The 22779-nt window shown below is 48.3% G+C and overlaps 1 protein-coding gene across 4 annotated transcripts in view; it reads right to left on the bottom strand.

Annotated features, from left to right (window-relative positions):
* Positions 1-21892, bottom strand: part of PPP1R12C (protein phosphatase 1 regulatory subunit 12C) — a 42287-nt gene extending 20395 nt beyond the window's left edge. For all 4 annotated transcript variants that reach the window (XM_082196906.1, XM_082196908.1, XM_082196907.1 and 1 more), the window contains exons 1-6: positions 21266-21892; positions 5439-5569; positions 4843-4961; positions 3857-4016; positions 2831-2975; positions 1523-1597 (exon numbers count right to left, since the gene is read on the bottom strand). In XM_082196906.1, the coding sequence (XP_082053032.1) occupies positions 1523-1597; positions 2831-2975; positions 3857-4016; positions 4843-4961; positions 5439-5569; positions 21266-21877 (1242 nt within the window). In that variant the 5' untranslated portion in view covers positions 21878-21892. The remainder of the gene's footprint in view (positions 1-1522; positions 1598-2830; positions 2976-3856; positions 4017-4842; positions 4962-5438; positions 5570-21265) is intronic.
* Positions 21893-22779: the final 887 nt, after the last annotated feature.

Below are 22779 nucleotides of genomic sequence, written 5' to 3'. Positions count from 1 at the left end.
TCTTTCTCCCTTTCTTGCTTACAACCTGGCTCTCTCAAGACTGGTTCTCACAGGAAAACTCCCAGAGGGAAGCAGGGAAGCCCTTAAAAGGTTTCCAAAGGGCCCGGAGGCTGATCTGGTTTCAGTCCACTGGTGGAAAAAGAGCATGCAGCTGACAGGCGGGTGGGAGAAGCCCATGCTGCTTTCCATCCCCTCGGGAACAAGCCTCTCTCGCCGCGGAAGGTTTTTGCCGGGAGCGCTGGAAAAGGGAGGCGTGTGGGCTTCGCCAGCAGCCGCCGCTCCGAGGAGGCCCACCCTGCGGTTTCAGAAGCGCTGCCCTGGGCTGGTGAGACTCAAATTAAGCTGACAGGCAGGACTGGCCTCGCTCCCTGACCTCCGGCCCTGTGGGGTCGTTGCCGCTCCCCTCTACTTTCTTCTCTTGTGGCTGATGCTGCACAAGGTACGAAGGCCGTGTAAAATAACATGAACCAAGACTGAGCCTCCCCTGCACCCCTCAAGCATTTTTATTTATTTCAAAAAAGTCAATCGGAAAAAAATTCTGGGAAGGGAACAAAAATATAACCCATGCCCCCATGATGAGAGGAAACAGTTACACAAAGAAAATATAGGCTGCTGCTTCATTTGCATGCCATATACATAGCCAACACAGAAATCAGCTCCACTTGGTGCTGAATTATGGTCTTTTTAAAATTGCAAAGGTTACACAGGTCTGGATGAGTCTAGTCAGCCATTGCAAGAAACTTTTGTCTGTCCTAATGCACCCAAATAAAGGGTATGGGGGGGGCAGGAGAAAAATTACCCCTGAAGTTTACTGAATTAGAACACAACCTCTTAAAATATTGTTTGTGTGTACATGCTTCTATGTAAACACACACATATATATACACACACACAACAACAGCTGTTAAGATGGGAGTCCTAGATAAATTGCAACTATTCATTAAGCACCTGGGCAAATGAAATGTCTTCAGCTGGCACCTAAAACTCATCAGGTGAGGTGCCAGGTGAGCAGCCCTAAAGGAGCTGACGGAGGAAGAAGCAAATAGCGTCTTCCTCCGTCGCTGCCTGACTAACTGCCGACGGTGGGAGCCACAAGGACCTGCCTGTGAAAAGGGTCAAGAGGCTGGGGTTTTTTGGCCCAGGGACACCTTTTTGTACCTCAGATTTTAGCATGAGACATTCGTGAAGCAGGCACACAGCACAATACCACCAGTATGACTGCATCTTAATGGGTCTGACAGCAGCAACTACGGGGCACAAGCAGCCTCTATTTGGGACTAGGGGTCTTGCAAGCTTCCCCCAAAGCAGCTCCTCCCTCAGCCCAACTCCTCAAATTGGCACCTGCAAGGTTTCCCTTGCATTCCAGAAACAAGGCGTTCAAACGCTGTCTAACTCCACACAAGAGCGAGGGCTCCACGCGCCACACGCTTTCTGCACAGACCCTAGGCAGCGGTCCCGATTCTGTTGTATCTGCCACACACGGGGGCGGGGGGAGAGAAGGGTAAGAAGAAAAGTCACTCACGTCGATTTGCTTGCGTTGGAGATCCTCGAGCAGAGCCAAAGTATCCTCATCCGCAAGGTCGCAGGGACGCTGGCCCTAGGATGGGGAGGAAACAGCTGGGGCTGAGGAGGGCTCCTTTCATCACGGTTTGCCATCAGAATAAAACTGGGAAACATGGTGGGTGAAGCAGCTTCCCTCTGGTGTAGATACGTCTTCCTTCAACTTACCAGCTGTCCTGCCTCCCTCCCTCCCTCCTCCAAGCCCACCCACCCACTGAAGAAAGCAACATCCAGGGCTTCTACGAGTTATACTCGATTCCCCACCTGCTTAGAATTACTGGCTGCTGTTTTCAATGAGGGGAGGAAATAAACCCACCTTGGTAGGTACAAACAGAGGGCTTCTGGTTCTTAGCAAGGGGGTAGCCCTTGCAGAAAATAATCTGGAGGGGAAGGGAATGAGAAAGAAGGGGCCACCCTTTCACAGCTTAAGGGGGGGGGAAACCCTCGAAGATGGGAGAAACATCCCCAGCCATTTCAAGACGTTCTCCTCTGTCGTACCACACAACCAAGTCAAGCCTTTCCAGGTCTCTGTCCTTCCTCCAGCATTTTGCAGGATCTACAAGCTTCTATTTGTGGCTGCAGTCAGCAGATTTAGAATTCCAGCCTCCCACATCTCCTTCCCCCTTGGGTTTTGGTTTTGTAAACCTTTAACTGAACAACGCAGAATAATAATCTGTTTCTTTTTTAAAAAATAAAACGAAAAGCTCTGTAACCTTAAGAGGCAACATTTTATTTTATTTTAAAAAACCTGTTTAGGACACAATTATAAAAAATGCAGATGGCATTTCAGAAAAGGCATTTCCCCTTCACCTCGTGAAAGAGAGCAAGCCTCGTCCATGGCGGTATCGGCTGTGACAGTGACACAGAAACGCACCATCTAAAAACAACCTGATGTTTCGCCCTCCTTCAGAACCATATTTTTATTCAAAAGAAAATGTATGCAAATGTAGTCAATTAACTGACCCATCAGAATGCTTTGACACTAGTCCATTAAGATTTCCTTAAAACCTGGCGACGGTCCTCATTTTGCTGTCCTAGAAACCCCTCTGCACCAAGAACAGTTGCAAACGCATGAAATTGCCTGAGACCAGGCTGGAGTGCTGGGCCACTTAGCCCAGCCAAGCTACTCGGACTGCTAGGGCCTTTCCAATGCCTCAGGCAACACCAAGTCTTCTCCAGCCCTGCTGTGTGGGCTCTTCCAACTGGAGCCACAAGAAGCCTGGGTTCTGCAACACACCCACCCACCCACCAGCCACCTCCTTTGTCTCACCACGTTGTTGAGCGCCTCCATGTCGCAGAAGTGCTCTGCCAGGAGGCGACAGGCCTCTTCCACTCCCCAGTGGGCTGCCGCATGCAAGGGTGCCCAGCCGTCTTTGTCCTGCACATTGGGGTCATATCCAGCCTGCAAGAGCAGCCTGCAACAGGGCAAGAGAAAGAAGTGGTCAGGGGATTCCTGGACTGCGGCAGGGTGCCTTATGGGAAAACTAGATATTAATAGACAAAAGAGGGGAAAGGCAGACTCTGGATGGGACAGAGCAAAGACGGTGCTGGATACAAGAGCTACAGGGTCTTCTGTGAGGGCTGGGAGGGGGGGAGAGATACAGAACTCAAGAGTCCCAAATTATCGAGGGACAAGAATTTTCCTGAATTCTTCTGCGAGGTGTACATAACTAAGGGCCAGGAATTTGAGGTTCTCGTGGCAGGGAGCAGGTTAAGGAAGAACAGGGGGGACAGGAGACTGGGACTTTTGGAAGAGCGAGTGAGTTAGAGAAGCAGTGTGGATGGAACTTGCTGGAAACCTGCTGGGGTCAGCTCTCTTTTTCTTTTCTTCTTTTTTGAGGGGAGGGGTCCAAATGCTCAAAGCAAGATGGCTGGGAGCAGGATGCTGATATCCTGGATTCTTATCGGCTCCGAGTCACCATCAGGAGGCTGGGGTGGGGACTGGCACTGACTTGGCCTACGCTTTTCCCTAGGCCCCGCCTTTGCTCAGGGGATGTTTGGCAAGGCACGGAGGAGGGGGGGGGAATCAGAAGAAGTGGCGCAACTAACCACCTGGGCTGGGAGAGTGGGTATGGCAAGTGCCCAAACCTGTTGAGGCAAATAGGAACCCGAGGTGTGACGTTGGCAGCCATTTTGTAAACCTACGTGCTTCTATGACGTTTGACATCTAGTTTAAAACTGTGAGAGGGAGACACGGGATCCCATTTCCTGCTCCAAAAGGGGATTTATCAAAGGGTTTTATGTGCTCAGAACGGACATCCCTCGGGGCTGGAGGAATCGAGGAGCAGGCTCTCACCTCATGACCTCAATGTAGCCTTTGGCAGCTGCCACGTGGAGGGCCGTGGCCCCTGTTTTGGGGTGCGGCTCGTCAGAGATTTTCCCACCGTTCATCCACTGGCGTGCGTCACGAAGCATCACCTCCTCCTCCTCTCGCTTGGCTACTTCTACATCTATCCCTGAAAAGGAGAAGGAGGCGTCACGGGAGAGCGCAGAAGGCGACGACTATGAATCTGAACAGCTGCGGCCGCACCAGAGAGATGCGAAGAAATATGTCTTCTCCTAACGATGCCGAGGAATCCTAGCAACTGGATACTTTTAAAGTCCTTCCTCTTCCAAAAAAACACATAGTCATCATTGTTTTGAGGAATTTGTGCATGATGTAATTATGGGTTGAGGGCACAATTACATCATACACATACGGCTCAGGGATGGGGAACCTGTGGCCCTCCAGATGAGGCTGGACTGCAACTCCCATCAACCCCAGGCAGTATGGGTCAATGGCCAGGAATGATGGGAGTTGTAGTCTGGAAACATCTGGGGAGTCCCAGGTTCCCCATCCTTAACCTTCACTGGGTTTCGATGCAGAATAAATTGTGTACAGTAAGCAAATATGTGCAAATATAATCTTGGTAGACACTGTATTTTTAAACTGTTCCAGAGCCAGAGAACTTACCGGGTTTTGGAAGTTGTCATTTCGCTCTGTCTGCAGTAAATAATCCAAGTAGAAAATATTTTGATGGGCCATATATTACAACCCTGTGGTGTAAACTAGGATCCATTTAATTAATCCATTTGGGGGGGGGGGTGTGGGGAGGTGTATGAAAACCTGCAAAGTTGACTCTATAATCTTTCTGCAGCACCGACCCCTAAGGAAGGGGGCAAACCCAGCAACCTGGAGGGCTGGTTGGAGAAGCCTGGTGAAGCCCTGAAAGGGTCTACAGAGGGACAGAGCATTAGAGGAAGCAGAGCTACACCATGCGCGGCAGCCTGCTCTCTCCTTACCTCTCTTCCCAATCTCCGAACGCAGTAAGGCCTCCATGTTGTCAGCCTCCGCAATGTCCAATGGCACGTCCCCGTCGCTGTTCACTGCAGCGATGTTGGCACCGTGGTCCAAGAGGTATCTGGGCCAGACAGTGATGCCCAGGGTCAGATCCATGGGCCCATTTAACCCCCCACCCCTGCAATCCCGGATTAGGCCACACAAAAGCCCGTCTTGTGGGGTGACAGTTGCCAAGCGCCGGAATCCTTTGCACCCTTGCCTCCTGAATGCAGACAGTAAGCCTCCCTCCCTTTCAAATGCAGATGGGGAGAAAGGACCACCAACGTGGCTTCCACAACCTTCCCCGTGCCTTAGATAGTTGTGTGCATGATGACTGGCACCTGCTAATCTGGACAGGAGCCCTGTCCCCTTCTGCATCTGGCTATCCTGTGTTGGGAAGGCCATTCAGCCCCAGGTGAGAAGCACTGAAAGATCGGCCTGTGGATTTATTACTGTAATAACTTCAGGCAAAAGGCGTTTATCTACTGCAAGGCCAATAAAGTTATCCGTGAGCTGGCATGGTTTTGGAAGGCCGTCTCCCCTGCAGCCCCAAACTCACTGTGCAATCTCAATGTAGCCGCAGGAAGCAGCAACATGCAGCGGAGTCCAGCCCTCATTGTCAGCCTGGTTCACGTCGGCTCCGTTTGCCACCAGAAATTCCACCACCTCCATGTTCTCATCAATGCAGGCCTGGAAAATAATAATAATAATAATAATAATAATAATAATAATAATAAAAATTTATTTATATCCCGCCCTCCCCAGCCAAAGCCGGGCTCAGGGCGGCTAACAACAATCAAATAATCAAACAATCAAATAATCTAACATTCTAAAACATTTCATTATAACAATTAATTAAAATCAAATTAATGGCAACCGTTAAGCAAAGTTCTGTGCAGGTTGCCAGAGGAGGGAGTCAGGCTGGGCCCTGACCAAAGGCCTGGCAGAACAACTTTGTCTTGCAGGCCCTGCGGAAAGATGTCAGGTCCCGCAGGGTCCTAGTCTCTTGTGACAGAGTGTTCCACCAGATTGGAGCCGTCGCCGAGAAAGCCCTGGCTCTAGTTGAGGCCAGCCTAACCTCTCTGAGGCCTGGGACCTTCAGGATGTTTTTATTTGCAGACCGTAGGTTCCGCTGTGGGGCATACCAGGAGAGGCAGTCCCGTAGGTACGAGGGTCCTAGGCAGTATAGGGCTTTAAAGGTTAAAACCAGCACCTTAAACCTGATCCTGTACTCCACCGGGAGCCAGTGCAGTTGGTATAGTACCGGATGAATGTGATCTCGCAGCGAAGATCCTATAAGGAGTCTCGCTGCGGCATTCTGCACCCGCTGGAGTTTCTGGGTCAGTCTCAAGGGCAGCCCCACGTAGAGCGAGTTACAATAATCCAGTCTGGACGTGACCGTCGCGTGGATCACAGTGGCTAGGTCAGGGCGAGAGAGATAAGGGGCCAACTGCTTAGCTTGGCGGAGATGAAAAAATGCCGCCTTTGTTATAGTTGTAATCTGCGCCTCCATAGAGAGGGAGGTATCGAAGATTACACCCAAACTCTTAACGGACGGTGCTGGCACTAATTGCACCCCCGCAAGAGATGGGAGTTGCCCCCCCCCCAATCCCATATCGTCCCGTCCCAGCCAGAGGACCTCTGTCTTCGAAGGATTTAACTTCAACCGGCTTCCACGTAACCATCCAGCCACAGCTTCCAAACATCTGGTCAGTGTGTCTGGGGCCGAGTCAGGATGGCCATCCATCAACAGATAGAGTTGGGTGTCATCGGCATACTGATGGCAACCCAGCCCCAAATTCCGGACAAGCTGGGCGAGGGGGTGCATAAAGATGTTAAAAAGCATCGGGGAGAGTATCGCACCCTGGGGCACTCCACACACCAAGGAGTGGCGCGATGACAATTCCCCCCCAAGCGCCACCCTCTGTCCCCGACCAGAGAGAAACGAGTGCAGCCATTGAAGGACTGTGCCCTGGATCCCCACGTCGGCAAGGCGGTGGTCCAGGAGTTCGTGATCGACCATGTCGAAGGCTGCTGACAGGTCTAGAAGAATCAGCAGCCCCGACCCGCCTCGATCCAGCTGCCTGCAGAGATCATCTGTTAGGGCGACCAGAGCCGTCTCGGTCCCATGACCAGCGCGGAAGCCGGACTGGAATGGATCCAGAGCCGATGTTTCATCCAGAAACCTACCAAGCTGCTCAGCAACCACTCTCTCAATCACCTTACCCAGGAATGGAAGATTCGAAACCGTTTCTCTCTCCTCCACAACAGGGCCAAAGCTCAGTGGCAGAGAGTGTTCTCTGCACAAAGAAGGTCCCAGATTCAATACCTGGCATCTCCATGTTGGGAAAGTCTCCTGTCTGTCTGAAACCATAGTGTGTAGACAATACAGAGCTAGATGGACCAATGGTTTGATGTGGGTGGAACACAGCTTCTCATGTTCCTAAGGAACCTTCGCTCCCCTGAGCAAAAAGAGCACTTCCCTATTGTTCTCCCTTGCCCCACGCAGCACCTTGCCCTCCTTTCCTGGTGCCACAAGGAAATGTCCCATTGCACCACTGTCCCCTAGACAATGCAGACAATGACTGAAGCTGGCAGCCCCTAGCAGAAGGGCAGTGAATGCCACAAACCCCTTCAGAGCTTTTTATTTGCCACATGGTAGGCCAAATAACACCCCAGCCACCTGGGAATTTTACAGTCAATGGTTTGGGCAAATTTCTTTTTTCAAAATTCCTCCCCCAGTGCTTTACTTTTCTGCCAATAAAAATCCTTCCTTTTCATAGGCTCATTAGTAACAGTAAATGGATGACAACGACAAATACGAGGCAAGCTTGTCAGCTTCAAAGCTGCTTTTAATGTTTTCCAGGTGATTATACCTTGTGAGTATGAAAATGAGCATATCTGGCAAAGTTCTTTCAGCTGCCAAAATTTATTAGTTTTCAGCACTTTTGTTTTCCTATTTAAACAAACAAAGTATAGGAAGCACACCCGATTGCCATTGCATTTTTTTTACAAGTACTGTATTGCAATACAAATTGCTACATGATACCACATTCAAACCACAAGAAGTAAGTGTGGTTTAATTTCTCCTCAGATACTCCAGGTCAAATGTTTGTGGTGTATTAGGACAAAAAAGTGACACGTGGATACTTTTTCTAAAGCTTTGTTTACCAGATAGAAGATAAGCACGCTAAATCTAATCTCGGCATCAGAAAAAAATCTGATGCAAACCACACAAACACAAATACTATGCAAACCATCCTAATTTGAATAAGAAAATCTTCCCAGTTCATCTCCCCCCCCCCGCCCAGGAAAATCCCCACCTCTATTGGCAGCCTGATTCGCACAACACGCTCCACCAAACCCTGGCTTAGCAACTTTGCATGGGCTTCAGAAGAAGAGCTTGCAGCCGCTTTCCCCCTTCCTGGTCTTTTCAACTGCTGTGCTAAGCTGAGCCAAGGATCGTCTTAGCGCGTCGCCTGAGCTGGAATTTGCGGTTAAGCTCTCTCCTCGCTAACCGTAAGCTGTAGCCAAGGACAAACCATGAAGAGAGAGCTTAACCGGTAGTCCCAATTCGGACGGCACGCTAAACTAAGCCGTGGCACTGCAGCGAAAAAGGCAAGACAAGAGCAAAGCAGCTGTGAGCTCCATTCTGGGAGCCTGCACAGTCTCCAAACCAGCTCAGTGCTCCAAAATGTGATGTCAATTGGTGGTGGGGAAAATTCCTGGTAGGGAGGCAGGTTTTAGGTAAACATCAAGAAAAGCTTCCTAATGCTAAGAGGATTGCAGCTCAGGAACAAGCTGCTCAGGAAGGCCACACAATGAATTCCTGGCCATGTAGGGTTTCAAAGAGAGGCTGGAAAGACAATGCTGTCATTGGGCAGGAGGCCTAACAGGATGGCCCACAAAGTCGCTGGTATTTGCACAAATACAGGTAGTCTCATGTGTTAATAGTTAAGTTGTGTTAGGGGAACAATATGATTTAATTTTATAATGTAGGGCCCAGTGCTGACCAGTTAACCCTGTGCATTCTTTTGCAAACATCCCCACCACAAATGGTAGGCAGGAGAATCCAGCTACCGTATTTTTTCCTCTATAAGGCTCACTTTTTTCCTCCTAAAAAGTAAAGGGAAATGTATGTGCGTCTTACGGAGCGAATGCAGGCTGCGCAGCTATCCCAGAAGCCAGAACAGCAAGAGGGATCGTTGCTTTCGCTGTGCAGCGATCCCTCTTGTTGTTCTGGCTTCTGAGATTCAGAATATTTTTCTTCTTGTTTTCCTCCTCCAGAAACTAGGTGCGTCTTATGGTCTGGTGCGTCTTATAGAGCGAAAAATACAGCGCTTCTTGAGCAAGGAGGGAGAATCCTGCCTTAATGCTTTTCCTTATCCACAGGTGAACACACCCAAAAAAAACTTTCAAGAGAAAAATGGGTGGCTGCAGCTAGTAAGCTGAACATTTGGGGAAGAGAGTAGAATATCCTTTGGTGTCCAGGCCCCACTCCCACCCGTTGCCGCGATCCATAAGCGAGTCACATGGCAGCGTTATCACCATCTCTTTAAAAAGGAAGGAAGAGTGCTTCTGTTTGCCCTTTTTCTCTTTTCCCAAGAGGACAGATGGAGGGATGGTGACCAGATGCAAAGGGGGGGGCAGACCTTCTGAACCAACAACTGCTTTGCAGAAGGGGGAATTTAACAGATGTTGCTTCTTTCATCTCTGCATGACAAGCTGTACACCCTGATGAAATTACTCTTTGGGGATGATAGGAGCCATAGCTGGGCAACATCTGGAGAGTCCCAGGATCCCCATCCCCTGAATTAAAGAGGCAGGAAGCAGGTCTTTCCAATATTCCAGGAGGCTGGTCATACACGGGTAAAATAACCTTTAAATACTTGGTTGTAAGTTCAACTGGACTTACAACCTGGGTGCAGACATCATTGGGCTTCAACCAGTGGGCCAGGTCTCCTAATGGGATGCAGTCAGATAAGAGGAACTACAGCAGAGCCACTAGCAAGACCTGGTAAGAAATTCTGAAGAGGGTCTCCAAAATGCACGTTTGGCTAAAATGCACATCCCAGGTCTGAGAAGGCCAACGCAGCCCATTCCCAAACTTCACTTGGGAAAGTACAGACACAGCAAGCACCCCCTTCCCTTTCTCAAAGGCACAAAAAGTGTGGCTGCTATTTACTGCTCTCTCTGTGCCTTCTAATCTTAAGCGGTTGGGAGAGAAAGCTGCAGGAGCCACCAAAACTCTGGCATTACATTTCCCTGGCTTGGGAAATGTATCGCAGTGCTAGGGCGGCAGTGGATAAGCAGCAGATGCTGTTTGTCACTTGGTTGCTCATTTGAAGGCAACTTCATCTCAGCCCAGCTGAGATGTGGCTTTTCCCAGCCATGCAATAAAAACTACAGGAAACATGGGCATAGCACTTTCAAGAGTTCAAAGCCGTTTGTGTGCATTGCCTATGACAAGGTAAGTTTATTACAATGCCCCATGTTACAGATGGATGGACTGAAGCTGAGATAGAGGGGGGCCGCCCAGTAAGTTCACTGCAAGATTCGAACCAGGCGGTTCCTGATTCCTAGTTTAAGTCTCTTGGTCTCTATGCAACATGAGTTCCGCTTAAAATGTTTTGATGTATTTTATACAAGTTGCACAGGGGAGTGGTTGGTCGTTTGACTTTCAGTTTAGCACAAGTTAGGAGCTGCTAGTTCTTGAAAAATGTGTCTCTTCTCCACTCATTAGGCGGCACAAGTCCCTCAGTGTAGGCAGGGCAAAGTGAAATGAGATATATCACATGAGCAGATGGATAAGACCAAAGAAGGACCATAGCTTCCCCACTCACAGCACAGTCCATAACGGCAGTGTGCTCGATCCAGAAGCCAAACCATGTTTTGCTGTTACACCACAACCAGCAAACTGTGGTTTGTACATGCCCTCTAAATTGCAATTGAAAGCCACAGTTTGCTGGTTTGGATGCAACAGTGAACCACAGTTTGTCTTGGATCAGATACAACATCAACTGGGCTGCACTCTAACTGGAGAACCGGAGTGAAATGCCAACTGTGGCTTGGGCCAAAGCTGAAATAATTACATTAGAGATGAAACAATGCATCAGGGAGCACACAAACAATGCTTTTTTGTGTAGCGTCAACCATAATTTGGTGGCATTATGTGCAAAGGAGAGCAGCATTACATCCACCTAAAAATGCAAAGGGGTAACCAGCTTTTCTTTTTTCATAGAATCAGAGTTGGAATAGACCACAAGGGCCATCGAGTCCAACCCCCTGCCAAGCAGGAAACACCATCAGAGCACTCCTGACATATGGATGTCAAGCCTCTGCTTAAAGACCTCGAAAGAAGGAGACTCCACCACACTCCTTGGCAGCAAATTCCACTGTCGAACAGCTCTTACTGTCAGGAAGTTCTTCCTAATGTTTAGGTGGAATCTTCTTTCTTGTAGTTTGGATCCATTGCTTCGTGTCCGCTTCTCTGGAGCAGCAGAAAACAACCTTTCTCCCTCCTCTATATGACATCCTTTTATATATTTGAACATGGCTATCATATCACCCCTTAACCTCCTCTTCTCCAGGCTCAACATGCCCAGCTCCCTTAGCCATTCCTCATAAGGCATCGTTTCCAGGCCTTTCACCATTTTGGTTGCCCTCCTCTGGACACGTTCCAGTTTGTCAGTGTCCTTCTTGAATTGTGGTGCCCAGAACTGGACACAGTACTCCAGGTGAGGTCTGACCAGAGCAGAATACAGTGGCACTATTACTTCCCTTGATCTAGATGCTATACTCCTATTGATGCAGCCCAGAATTGCATTGGCTTTTTTAGCTGCCACGTCACACTGTTGGCTCATGTCAAGTTTGTGGTGAACCAACAAAAAGATTAAATTCAGATTCTCATGCATTTGCATTCTATGCCGAACAGCAGATGTGTTGCAGGATTCCACACTCTCAAAAAAAGTGTCACAGAGACCTGCAGCCTCTTTTGAGCAGTAGTTTATTTTTTTTTTTTGGGGGGGGGAGAGGCGTTGTTAAAGGAAGAGAATTTGGACCAAAGAGTCTTTGATGTCTTTTCGAGTGCCAGGAATATGCAGCTGTGCTACTTTTCTGCTTCCAACACAAAAGACGTCAGAACTGAAGGCAGCAGCTTCTGCTAGATTTCATCTGCCTTTAATAACAGGCTTTGGATTTGCAGTCAAGAGACCACGCAGAATAAAACTGGTTCAGGCAACAAGCGACAGTTATGTGGGTGTATCGTATCGAGCAGCCTTGAAGTAAGAATTTGGGTCATCTTGAGTTATTTTCAAAAAAGAGAAACACCAAGTGAATGAAAGCATGGAAAACTGGGAGATCAGACACCAGAGTCCTCTCAGAAAAGTATTAGGGAGAAAAGACTCTTAGGTTCTTTGGAGAGAGTTGATTTAACCTACAACAACTACCCTGATTAACAGCAGCTCTCTAGGATCCTAGTCAGAGTAAGGCTTCTCCCGCCATCTGATCCCTTAACTGAAGACCGGATATGCAGGTAACACATGTGCTCTACCCAATGAGAAATGGTCCCTCCCTGAGGCGGAAGGCACATTGTTCCACATGTGGTGGAACTGTAAAAAGATCAGAGAGTGTTGGGAAATGATCTGGGCTGCCCAAACTTTTTTCAAAGAGGGCCAGATTTGATGAAGTGAACATGCGTCAGGGCCAAAATGCGTGCTGAGCTTTTTTTTTTTGGGGGGGGGGGTTTACCCCAGGAAATAAACTCCCACAGGGACCAGATTAAGCCCCCAAAACAGACTTTGGACTTGCCTGACCTATAACGAACTTAAGAAAATGTTTAAATGCTCTTTACCTAAAAAGCATGAAGCCTTCCTACTAGGAATTATGGGTAACAAAATCTCAAAGAAGTTCAGGAGAGTTTTCATGTACGCCATAGCAGCTGCCAGAATTCTAATCGCAAAAGGCTGGAAGGGAGAAGTTATCCCATCCAAACTAGACTGGCAAAATAAATTGAGAGAGTATGCTGAACTAGTGAGACTATCAGCAAGACTATGAGCTGTTACAGATGAAAAATTTACCAGAGAGTGGGATATATACAGTCTACCTAAAAGAACACTGCCAAAATATCAATCCATTGGAAGGTCTTGACTGAGTTTCTGCGTGTAATAGGACAACTTTATAAATTTAAAGTAATTAGAATAACGTAGAGAAGATAAAGAATGGAATTTGGGAACGCAATGGTGAGGTCGGAGGTCATGCCGAATCTAATCGCAAATTGATGTACACAACAAATATCAACTACGGAATGAATGTTTGTTTATTTTTACTTTGTCTTTGACATCTATTGACTATTTGTGTTATACAATTTTAAAACCAATAAAGCAGTTAAAAAAAAGAAAAGAGAAATGGTCCCTCCCTGACAGTCTGCATTTGCTAGTGTGAGAAAGAAAAGACACATAAGAGACTAATCACACAATCTAGCTTAAGGTCAGCTAACGTAGTGCTCTCCAGAAGTTGTTGGGACTCCAACTCCCATCAGTCCCAGCCAGGATGGTCAATGGTCAGGGATGATGGCAGCTGTAGTCCAGCAACATTGGGCAGATATCAGGTCGACTACCCTTGATCTGGGACACGGGTGGCGCTGTAGTCTAAACCACTGAGCCTTTTGGGCTTGCCGATCAGAAGGTCGGCGGTTCGAATCCCTGCGACGGGGTGAGCTCCCGTTGCTCGGTCCCTGCTCCTGCCAACCTAGTAGTTCGAAAGCACACCCAAAAAAGTGCAAGTAGATAAATAGGTACTGCTCCGGCGGGAAGGTAAATGGTGTTTCCATGTGCTGCTCTGGTTTTGCCAGAAGCAGCTTAGTCATGCTGGCCACCTGACCTGGAAAAACTGTCTGCGGACAAATGCTGGCTCCCTTGGCCTGTAAAGCGAGATGAGCACCGCAACCCCAGAGTCGTCTGCAACTGGACCTAACTGTCAGGGGTCCTTTACCTTTACACCTTACCCTTGATCTAGCCTGTTGCTTTTAAAATTCTCAAACCATTTATCCAGGATAATCACTGTGTTTAATCACTGTGTTCAAATTGGGCTCCAAGGCTGGGTTGGGGTGAACCCTGGTTCAAACTGCACCCACTCTGTACTTATGACTGGATCCCTCTGAAGAGAAAGGGACGCACTGGAATTTCTCCCTGCTCCCACCCTTCATTGCATGGGCTTTGGGACAAAGGAGACCCCATGCCGTCATCCTTGCCCGCGGCCTGGGTGCAACTAGGGAAGGAGTTACTAGGCATGGAGAAAGATGCCGGCTGTTTCACTCAACCAGCCGAGCACTGATATTAATAGCCACTGCCTGGAATGCAAAGATTTCATTTTCCACAAACAAGAGAGACCGGCTGGTGTTGGCTGAAGCTCTTCGGAAACATTCCCTGACTGGCTGTGCTGCGAAAGAGCTACATTTCTCCTTGTTAGGCCCTGCTTCTTCGCAATGAGTTCAGGAATCCTCCTTCTCAAGCTCTGCACCTCCACTTTAACCCCAGTGGAACCATGAGAGGCAACACGGAGGTAAACCGTGGCCAAGTCTCTGCCACACCCCAAGTCTCTCCTCTCAGCAGCAGCCCCCACCTGAGAAAAGTCAAGGGAACCGTGTATATTTAGAAGGTACATTCTTTGGAATTCAGAGGGGAGCTGACTTTTATTTAAACTTGTTTGTTCCGAAAACTGTACCTTCCAAAAGCCCTTCGTCAAAGAAATATTCATATTTAGAATCTAAATATACAAATAGTCCCCCGATGAAAGGCCCTCTATGGCATAAGATGTATAGGGTCTTCTGAATTTTGATGATATTGTTGGTATATCTGAATGCATTAGCCTCTCTGCCTTTGCACTGAGGATTCTTCTAACACATTAGGAAAACCTAATCTGATACTCTCTCATTTCTAAGCACTTAGAAGACAATTAAGCACTTGTGGCAGAATTATACCAAATGAGCAAGATTTACATAATTTTGAAAAAAATCAAACAAGAGGCCATAAGGGGTTCTACAGCGGCCATCTGTGCAAAATCTCCATTTTTGTTCTGGCGAGGTATGAAACAGGATGCAACCCAGGAGATATTGTCTAACCACATGAGGTGTTTGGAGAAATCGTTGTCGTTGTTATGCGACAGTGGCCATCACTCATGTGTGCACATCTACCTATATCCATTTTACATGTAGATTTGTTGTGTTTAGTCATGAACCACCTTTTATATCAATTTTTTTTGGAGTCCCTGCGACCCTTTTTGAGATTTATTCCTTGGCACCTACTAGCCTGAGCGAAAGCCAGTTATCTAACCCATGGCAGGTCTGCAACGAAGGAGAGTCTCCTGCCCTTGTTCTCTTCTCCTTTCCCATTCCCTCTTCTGAGCAGAACATAAGATAAATAAACAAAACAAAAAACTTAAGAATCCCATGCCTGCCCGTCGTGCTGCCTATTTATGGCTACACCTTGGAAACTGGTCCCGCATCCAACTCCCAGGCTTATTTTTTCCTTTCCAAAATCCAGGGAAAACACGTTGCAGAAACAGGCTTCAAAACCCACCACGCTCCCTGCCGTTCTCAGAACGTGGTAGAGTAAGTTTGGGCCGTTCCAAATTCTGCCCTGGCCAGAAGCCAGAGGAGCATCAGAGGCACAACCTGGCAGTGAGGACAGGCACAAGGATAACTCTGGGAACGTAAGGCGAGCGGAGGACTCACGGGTTTGCAAAGAAACAAGAGGACTCGAAGCCAAGTGGGAGGCAGCTAGAAGACAAGGCTCTCGGTTCAGCTTAGAAAACGAGAAGACAGCAGCAGTTCAGTGGGGCCATGGGTGCCCCATTCTCCAGCCAGGCATTAGGAAACCAATAGATAAACCCTACCTATGTCTTTTATTTGTTTGTTTGATAGTCAGTTGGTTTTATGCTCCACCTCCAGCTAACAACCTAAACCTGTTCAGTTTATGGACCGCTACATTGGTTCATGCACACAGTAAGAATACAATGTTAAAGCCATTAATTAAAAACCAAAGGGTTGCAGCAACTTTGACTAAGCTTAGCATTGACAATTATCTGTAATGCCATCATACTGAAACCACTGCCACCTTACTAAAATCACTGCCACCTATGACCCCAACGCCTGGACAAATAAAACATGGTCTCTTCCAACTCTAGGATTCTATGATTCTATGTGTTTTGCTTTCATGCAAATGTTTCCTGTTGTGGGGGCCAACCGGATGACAGCTGACCATAAATACGGATGGCCATATGTAGCTGTTAGAAGAAGGATGGGGAACCTGTGGCCCTCTAGATGTTCTTGGGCTCCAGTTCCCATCATGCTCAACCAATGTCCACACTAGCTGAGAGTGATGGGAGTTGGAGTCCAGTGACACTGGAGGGACTGCACATTCCCCAGCCCTGCACTAAAGATACCTGGGAACTGAATGGTTAATGAAGAGAGCGCCCATAGGTATAAGATGAATGTTGTTCTCTCCGCCCCTTCATCCTTTACCACGGGGGAGAGAATGACAGGCCTAAGGTCACCCAGTGAGCTTCATGACAAAGTGGGGATTTGGACTCAGAGCTTCCAGGTCCTAGTCAGACACTCTAACCACTAGACTACAATGCACAGGCTCTTTTTTATATAAAAGATTCCACACAGTGATTACTCAAGAGTTTGCTTTTAAGAAAAAGTTTCACTGCAAAGTTAAATCAAGTCCTGCTCCTAGGAAAATGTGGATTCCTCAAACTGTATAAATGAAATTGGCGGAAAATAAACAGGTTTGAACGTAGTACATCACTTATCTTGCTTCAAGCTGGTCACAGGGAGAAGCGAAGAGCTATAAAAAAAGAATACCGAAGAACTACTCCAACACCACAGGAAACCCTCCTGAACCTTCCCACTGGTTTCTGAAATTTCACAATGTTAAAGACTAGAAAGTTTCATTTGTGTGTGTGTTTTTAAAGGAAGCCAGTTCCAGCCCCCGCAATTCCATAACTGTGGGATGCACAAACTTTCAGTCTTCAAAGTGCTTCAGTACCCTCACATCTCCACTCACTCCTATCACATCTCCATATTTCTATTTTGAAGCAGGATTAAGTGAGGCCAATCTCTGCAAAGCCACCTGCGGAAATCTTAGTATATTAAGTGCCTCTGTGGCTTGGAGATCTGCTCCAAATCAAAACCATTTCTGAAAGGCTTAGCAACCCATTTGCTGGCGGCTTCCCCCATTAGGGACCCGGGTGGCGCTGTGGTATAAACCACTGAGCCTAGGACTTACTGATCGGAAGGTCGAAAGTTCGAATCCCCGCAACAGGGTGAGCTCCTGTTGCTCGGTCCCAGCTCCTGCCAACCTAACAGTTCGAAAGCACGTCAAAGTGCAAGTACAGTGGTACCTCGGGTTAAGAACTTAATTCGTTCTGCAGGTCTGTTCTTAATCTGAGGTACCACTTTAGCTAATGGGGCTTCCTGCTTCCGCCGCCGCATGATTTCTGTTCTCATCCTGAAGCAAAGTTCTTAACCTGAGGTACTATTTCTGGGTTGGCGGAGTCTGTAACCTGAAGAGCTGTAACCCGAGGTACCACTGTAGATAAATAGGTACCGCTCCGGTGGGAAGGTAAACGGCGTTTCCGTGTGCTGCTCTGGTTTCACCAGAAGCGACTTAGTCATGCTGGCCACATGACCCAGAAAAACTGTCTGCGGACAAACGCTGGCTCCCTCAGCCTGTAAAGCGAGATGAGCACCGCAACCCCAGAGTCGTCTGTGACTGGACTTAACTGTCAGAGGTCCTTTACCTCCCCGCCCCCCGATTAGTTCTAAATCCTAAGGTAGAACCCCTCACATGGGCAGAAGCTGCATCTTCTCCCTAGGCCAGGACTCATTCCTTTCACCACCACCCGCTCTGCCAGAGTTTGACAGACTGGTGTTTGGAGATGGCGGGAGGATGGGGACCAGGGCAAAGAGCCAAGCAGCATCAAGAGAATGAAGTAATGGAAAATTATCCAGGAGTGTGTATGTGGGGCGGGAGAAGAGCATGGAAGGGGACAGCAGTCCCAGAGCCTCCTAATGAGAAACCCAGGAAAGGGAAATGTGTTTCAGGCATAACTGATCTTCCACACACTGCTATACTGTGCATACTTTGTGGATGATAAATCCGGTGGGAACTGCAAAGAAAGGGGGCATAATGCGTCCACGCAGCCAACAGAATAACATCAAGACTAAGGCTGCAATCTTGAAACACGCTTACTAGGGAGTAAGTCCCAATGAGCACAGTGGGATTTACTTCTGAGCATACGCAAAGCTCAATTAACACACTGGAACTGTGCCTTGGACTCGCACTGCCTCCCCGGAGTTAAAATTCCCTCCCTCACTTCCTGGTTCAGGCACAGCATGGCTTGCCATTTCATCTGAAAACGGCAAATACGTTTTGCCTGGACCAAGTAGCGATGGAGAGAACTACAAGGGGAAGGAGGGAAGGCATGACACCAAAGCAACATCTGGATGGCCACACCGTGGTTTGGTCGTTGGGTGTGACCAAACCATTCATAAACCACGAAGCCTTCATACAGGATATTCTGCTAACCTCAATGTAATAGGAACCTGGTGAATCAGGCCAATGGTTCTAGTCCAGCAACCTGTTCTCACCGTGGCCAACCATATGCCCCCATGGGAAGCCTGCAAGCTGGACATGGAGCACAACAGCACTCAGTCCAGCGCCAATTCCCAGCAATTGGTATTCAGAGGCATAACCTGGTGCCTTCCAAAAACATATATAGGGCACAACATTTGGCAAAGGCTGATTTACAGTGTCAAGCACAGGAGACAGGCTTGCACGCAGTCATTCCCCTGGATACCTGTAATTATTTATTCTGCCATTACCAGGTTGGGCACTGCTTTATTTTTGGGTGAAGACAAAGAAAAGTAGGTGCTGAGCAGTTCCTTCTTCTCTTTGCCACTCAACAGCATTTCTCATGCAAAGGACCTACCACTTGCTTGTTTTCCTCTTGTTTTGAACTTAGCTGAAGAAACATTTTTATTATTATTTTCAATCTCTCATGAAAGCTGGAGTTCATTCTGAGCTTGGGCCCACCTGACATTCACCCTGCAACTGTTGGATACTTGTGTATACTCCTCTATTGCAACTTCTCCTTCCTTCCATTTCTTAGACATGCCCTTCTTAAATCTCAGCTCATCAGTAAACTCCTTATGCAGTCACATCCATTTCTTTAGTTACATTTCTTTCTTGCTGGAATTGTCTGCACATGTGCCTTCAATATTTCACCCCCATCCACCTTGGACTCACTTTCTTTTGAGAATTTCTGATTGTAGTATGTCACCCAGCAGTTCCTTAAACTTTCTGAAATCTGAAGTCCCAAATGCATGTCTGACTACACTCAGCTTTTCCTTGCCTCTGTATCATGAAACCCAAGAGGCCACAATCTCTTCCTCCCTAGATTTCCTGTATTTCCACTTCATTGATCAGTTCCCCACTGTTGGTGAGGAAAAGGTCCAAAATAGATAACCCCCTTGTTGCTTCTTCTACCTACTGGGAAATGAAATTGTCAATGAGGCAACACAGGAATTTGTTGGACCTTACATTATTGGCAGAGTTTGCGTTCCAATAGATATTGGGGTAGTTGAAGTCTCCTATGACTACTGTATCTCCCCTTTTTCAATGTTTGGTAATCTGCTGTAGGAAGGCATCATCCAAGTCTTCAGTCTGGCTTGGAGGTTTACAGCACACTACTACAGTAAGCTCACTGTTGCTTCCCTCTCCTACAATTTTTACCCATATACTCTACAGTATCTATTCACACCGGATATACCATTCTCAGAACAACAGCCTGCAGTTAGGTGTTTCCAAAGTCCTACGAGCAGACTGGTAGCTGTTAAAGTGTGGTAGAAAATAGGTTTTTTCCACCCTTTCTATTTATGCTTACAAACATAGCAAGGTTTCTGAGCTGTGTTATCATTTATCCAGTAAAAGAATAAGAGATGGTGGCATTTGATCTCTATATGATGGTGATGGAACTAGCAGCTCAACTTTGCACATTGGAAGTGACTTACATCACTAGGTGAAAGGTGGAATTATATTAAGAAGGAACATAGGAAGCTGCCTAATATCTATTCAGACAATTGGTCCATCCTGCTCAGTAATGTCTAAACTGGAAGCTGCTCTTCAAGGTTTCAAACAGCAGTCTTTCCCAATTCCACCTGAAATTGTTTGAACAAGGGATGTTTTTCAGGGAAAGCACTACAGCACCTGTATCATCAGCACAATCTTACTGATACATGGAATTTGGCACAGAATTTTTGACATCTGCTGTGAGAATAGAGCTTAATAAACTGGACCCGGGAACCCTGGGAGAATGGCTGCCAGCCAAGACAGGCACTTTCGTGACAGAGAGAATGGTCACTGTTGCGACTTGGTATAAATGCAGAATGTATGTGTGTACCATATAATTAATCAATTAATCTAGTGACCGAGAGCAATCTCAGGCCAGAAGTGATTGAGATGTGCTTTACAAACCTCCTAGAGGATGTTTCCACAGGCAGTGCAAATTCCATTTACTGGGTAGCTGCTACATTAACATTTATCATGCAAAGCGTTCTTTAGCCGTAATCGCATGCCAAACTGGGGGATCATCAAACCTTCATTTTAATTTCACAACTGCTAGCCTCATATAATGCAATTTTTGTGCATGGACCTGGAGCAGCATTCATCTTACAGAGAGCTGTTGGGGTTCAAACCTACCCAACCATTAGCTGATAAAAGGGTACAGATCCTTCTAATTTCACATGAGCCTGTGTGTATGCGTAGAGAGAGATAGGGTGGAGCTGGTTGCAGCTGCTTAATGGCAGAGAATACATACTCTGCAGATGCTCAGAGGCCATCCCTATACACTTCACAGCCAGGCTTTGGCAACAGTGAAATAAGGGCTGGGGAGCATTTCTTAGATGCTCAGAAGTACTCTCATCATATAACTCTAAGCCAAGCCTTGACATTAGTTATACCAAAGCCGGGGCTGCAGGCAGAGGACTTTCTACACCAGCCTCTCCCAAACTTTGGCCCTATAGTTGTTGGACTCCAGTTTCCATCACCCCGATCAATAACCATGCCAGCCAGGGCTGATGCCCGCTGCAGTCTAAGACGCCTGACGTGCACCAAATTGGGGGAAGGCTGCTTCACACGTCTCAACCGGGGGGGGGCCACTCTGCGCACGTTCAGAGGCACCCTTTTCTGCTGGGGGTTACGATTCCAGATTTGAAATCCTGTGGCTTATTTCGGCCAGGGGAAAGGAGAGAAAAAAGCTTAATGGGAGGAAGGCAAAAGTAGGGAGAGGGAGGCAGGGAACTGCCATCGGGGCGACGCGTACCTGGTGGAGGGCGCTGATGCCGTCCGCGTTGGTCCCGTTCACGGCGCCCGGGTCGGCGCTGAGCATCTCCCGCGCCGCTTCCAGCTCGGCCCCGGCGCAGCAGGCCAGGAACTCGGCGGCCGCCTCGAAGCGGACGGCGCGGGGCCGAAGCCCGGACCCGGAACCCATCCCCGCCGCGGGCACAGCCTCGCTCTCGGCCGCCACCGGCAGCCCCGGAGGAGGCGGGGCCGGGCACAGAGAAGCAGCCGCTGCTGCTGCCGCCGCCGCCTCGGCCTCCGCCCAGGCTCGGAGCTGCTCTCGCCGCCGCGCCCGGGCTCCTTCCCCCTCGGAGAGGGACAGCAGCGGCGCCGCCATTTTCCCCCTCCTGCCGCTGCTGCCGCCGCCAGCCCGGCTGGGCGGCCCTCCCGGCCCAGCTCTAGCTCTGGGCTGAAAAGCAGCAGCGGCGGCGGCGGCGCCTCTCGGCTTCCGTATCGGAAGCGAGAGGGGAGGGGGCGGCGGCAGCAGCAGTAGCAGCAGCAGCAGCGACAGGGCGGAGGATGTGGGAAAGGGAACGGCTGCCGCGCGGCATGACGGGAAGTGCAGTCCTCTACACGTCGGGGGCTTCCCAGACATTCCGTCGGACTGCAATTCCCATCAGCCCCGCACGGCACGGCCAACGGCACGGAATTGTGGGAGTTGTAGTTTTAACGCCTGGGAGGTTATTTCCACACATACACCCAAATCCTAGGGGAAAATGCGAAAAGCACAACCTAAGAAGTGCGGGTGGGGATGGAAAGCGGGGGCACTTGTTTATGCCGTTAAAACCACGAGGAGAAGAAACCAGACCCTGGTCCGGATTGCAGGCGGAGAGCAGCAACTATGCGGCGAAAAGCCCTGGCTGCTTTGTCTCGGAGATTGCAGTACAAATCATTAGCCCTACGTTGCCAATTACGGATGTACCGTAATAGTGCGCAACTCTCAAACTTTCCACCTTTTAGGGGGAAACGAAACAGATGTGTGTGGCATGGTGGGAGATGAGCCTGAAGTCCCCCCCCCCACAAGTGCTCCTGGGAGATGGAGTTTAAAAGAAGCAGATTTGTGTGGGATTACCATGGAAATATAGTAATTAGAATAATAATAATAATAAACCCTGACTGCAGGTCTTCTATCAAGGGTGTTGCTGGACTCCAGCTACTATTACTATTATTGTTTATTTTATTTTACATTCTACCCTTCCTCCCAGGGCAGCATACAAGCAATAAACAAGTAGGCATCTAGAAACATCTAAAAAAAATTCCTATACAGATCCAGACTGGGGAAGATCTCTACTCAAAAGGCTTGCTGGAAGAGGAAAGTCTTCAGTAGGCGCTGAAAAGACAGCAGAGACTACACTTGTCCAATGTTTAGCAGGTGGGACCAAAAGTCAGGGAGGATGGGAGCAGCAATCAAATAACATCTGAAGGCTCACAGGTTTCCCATCCTTGTACAGGGGTACCTTGGGTTAAGAACTTAATTCGTTGTGGAGGCCCGTTCTT

The sequence above is a fragment of the Podarcis vaucheri genome (assembly GCF_965113315.1).
Source record: "Podarcis vaucheri genome assembly, chromosome: 13".
NCBI classification, from domain to species: domain Eukaryota; kingdom Metazoa; phylum Chordata; class Lepidosauria; order Squamata; family Lacertidae; genus Podarcis; species Podarcis vaucheri.
This window is presented reverse-complemented; position numbering and strand designations above follow the sequence as displayed.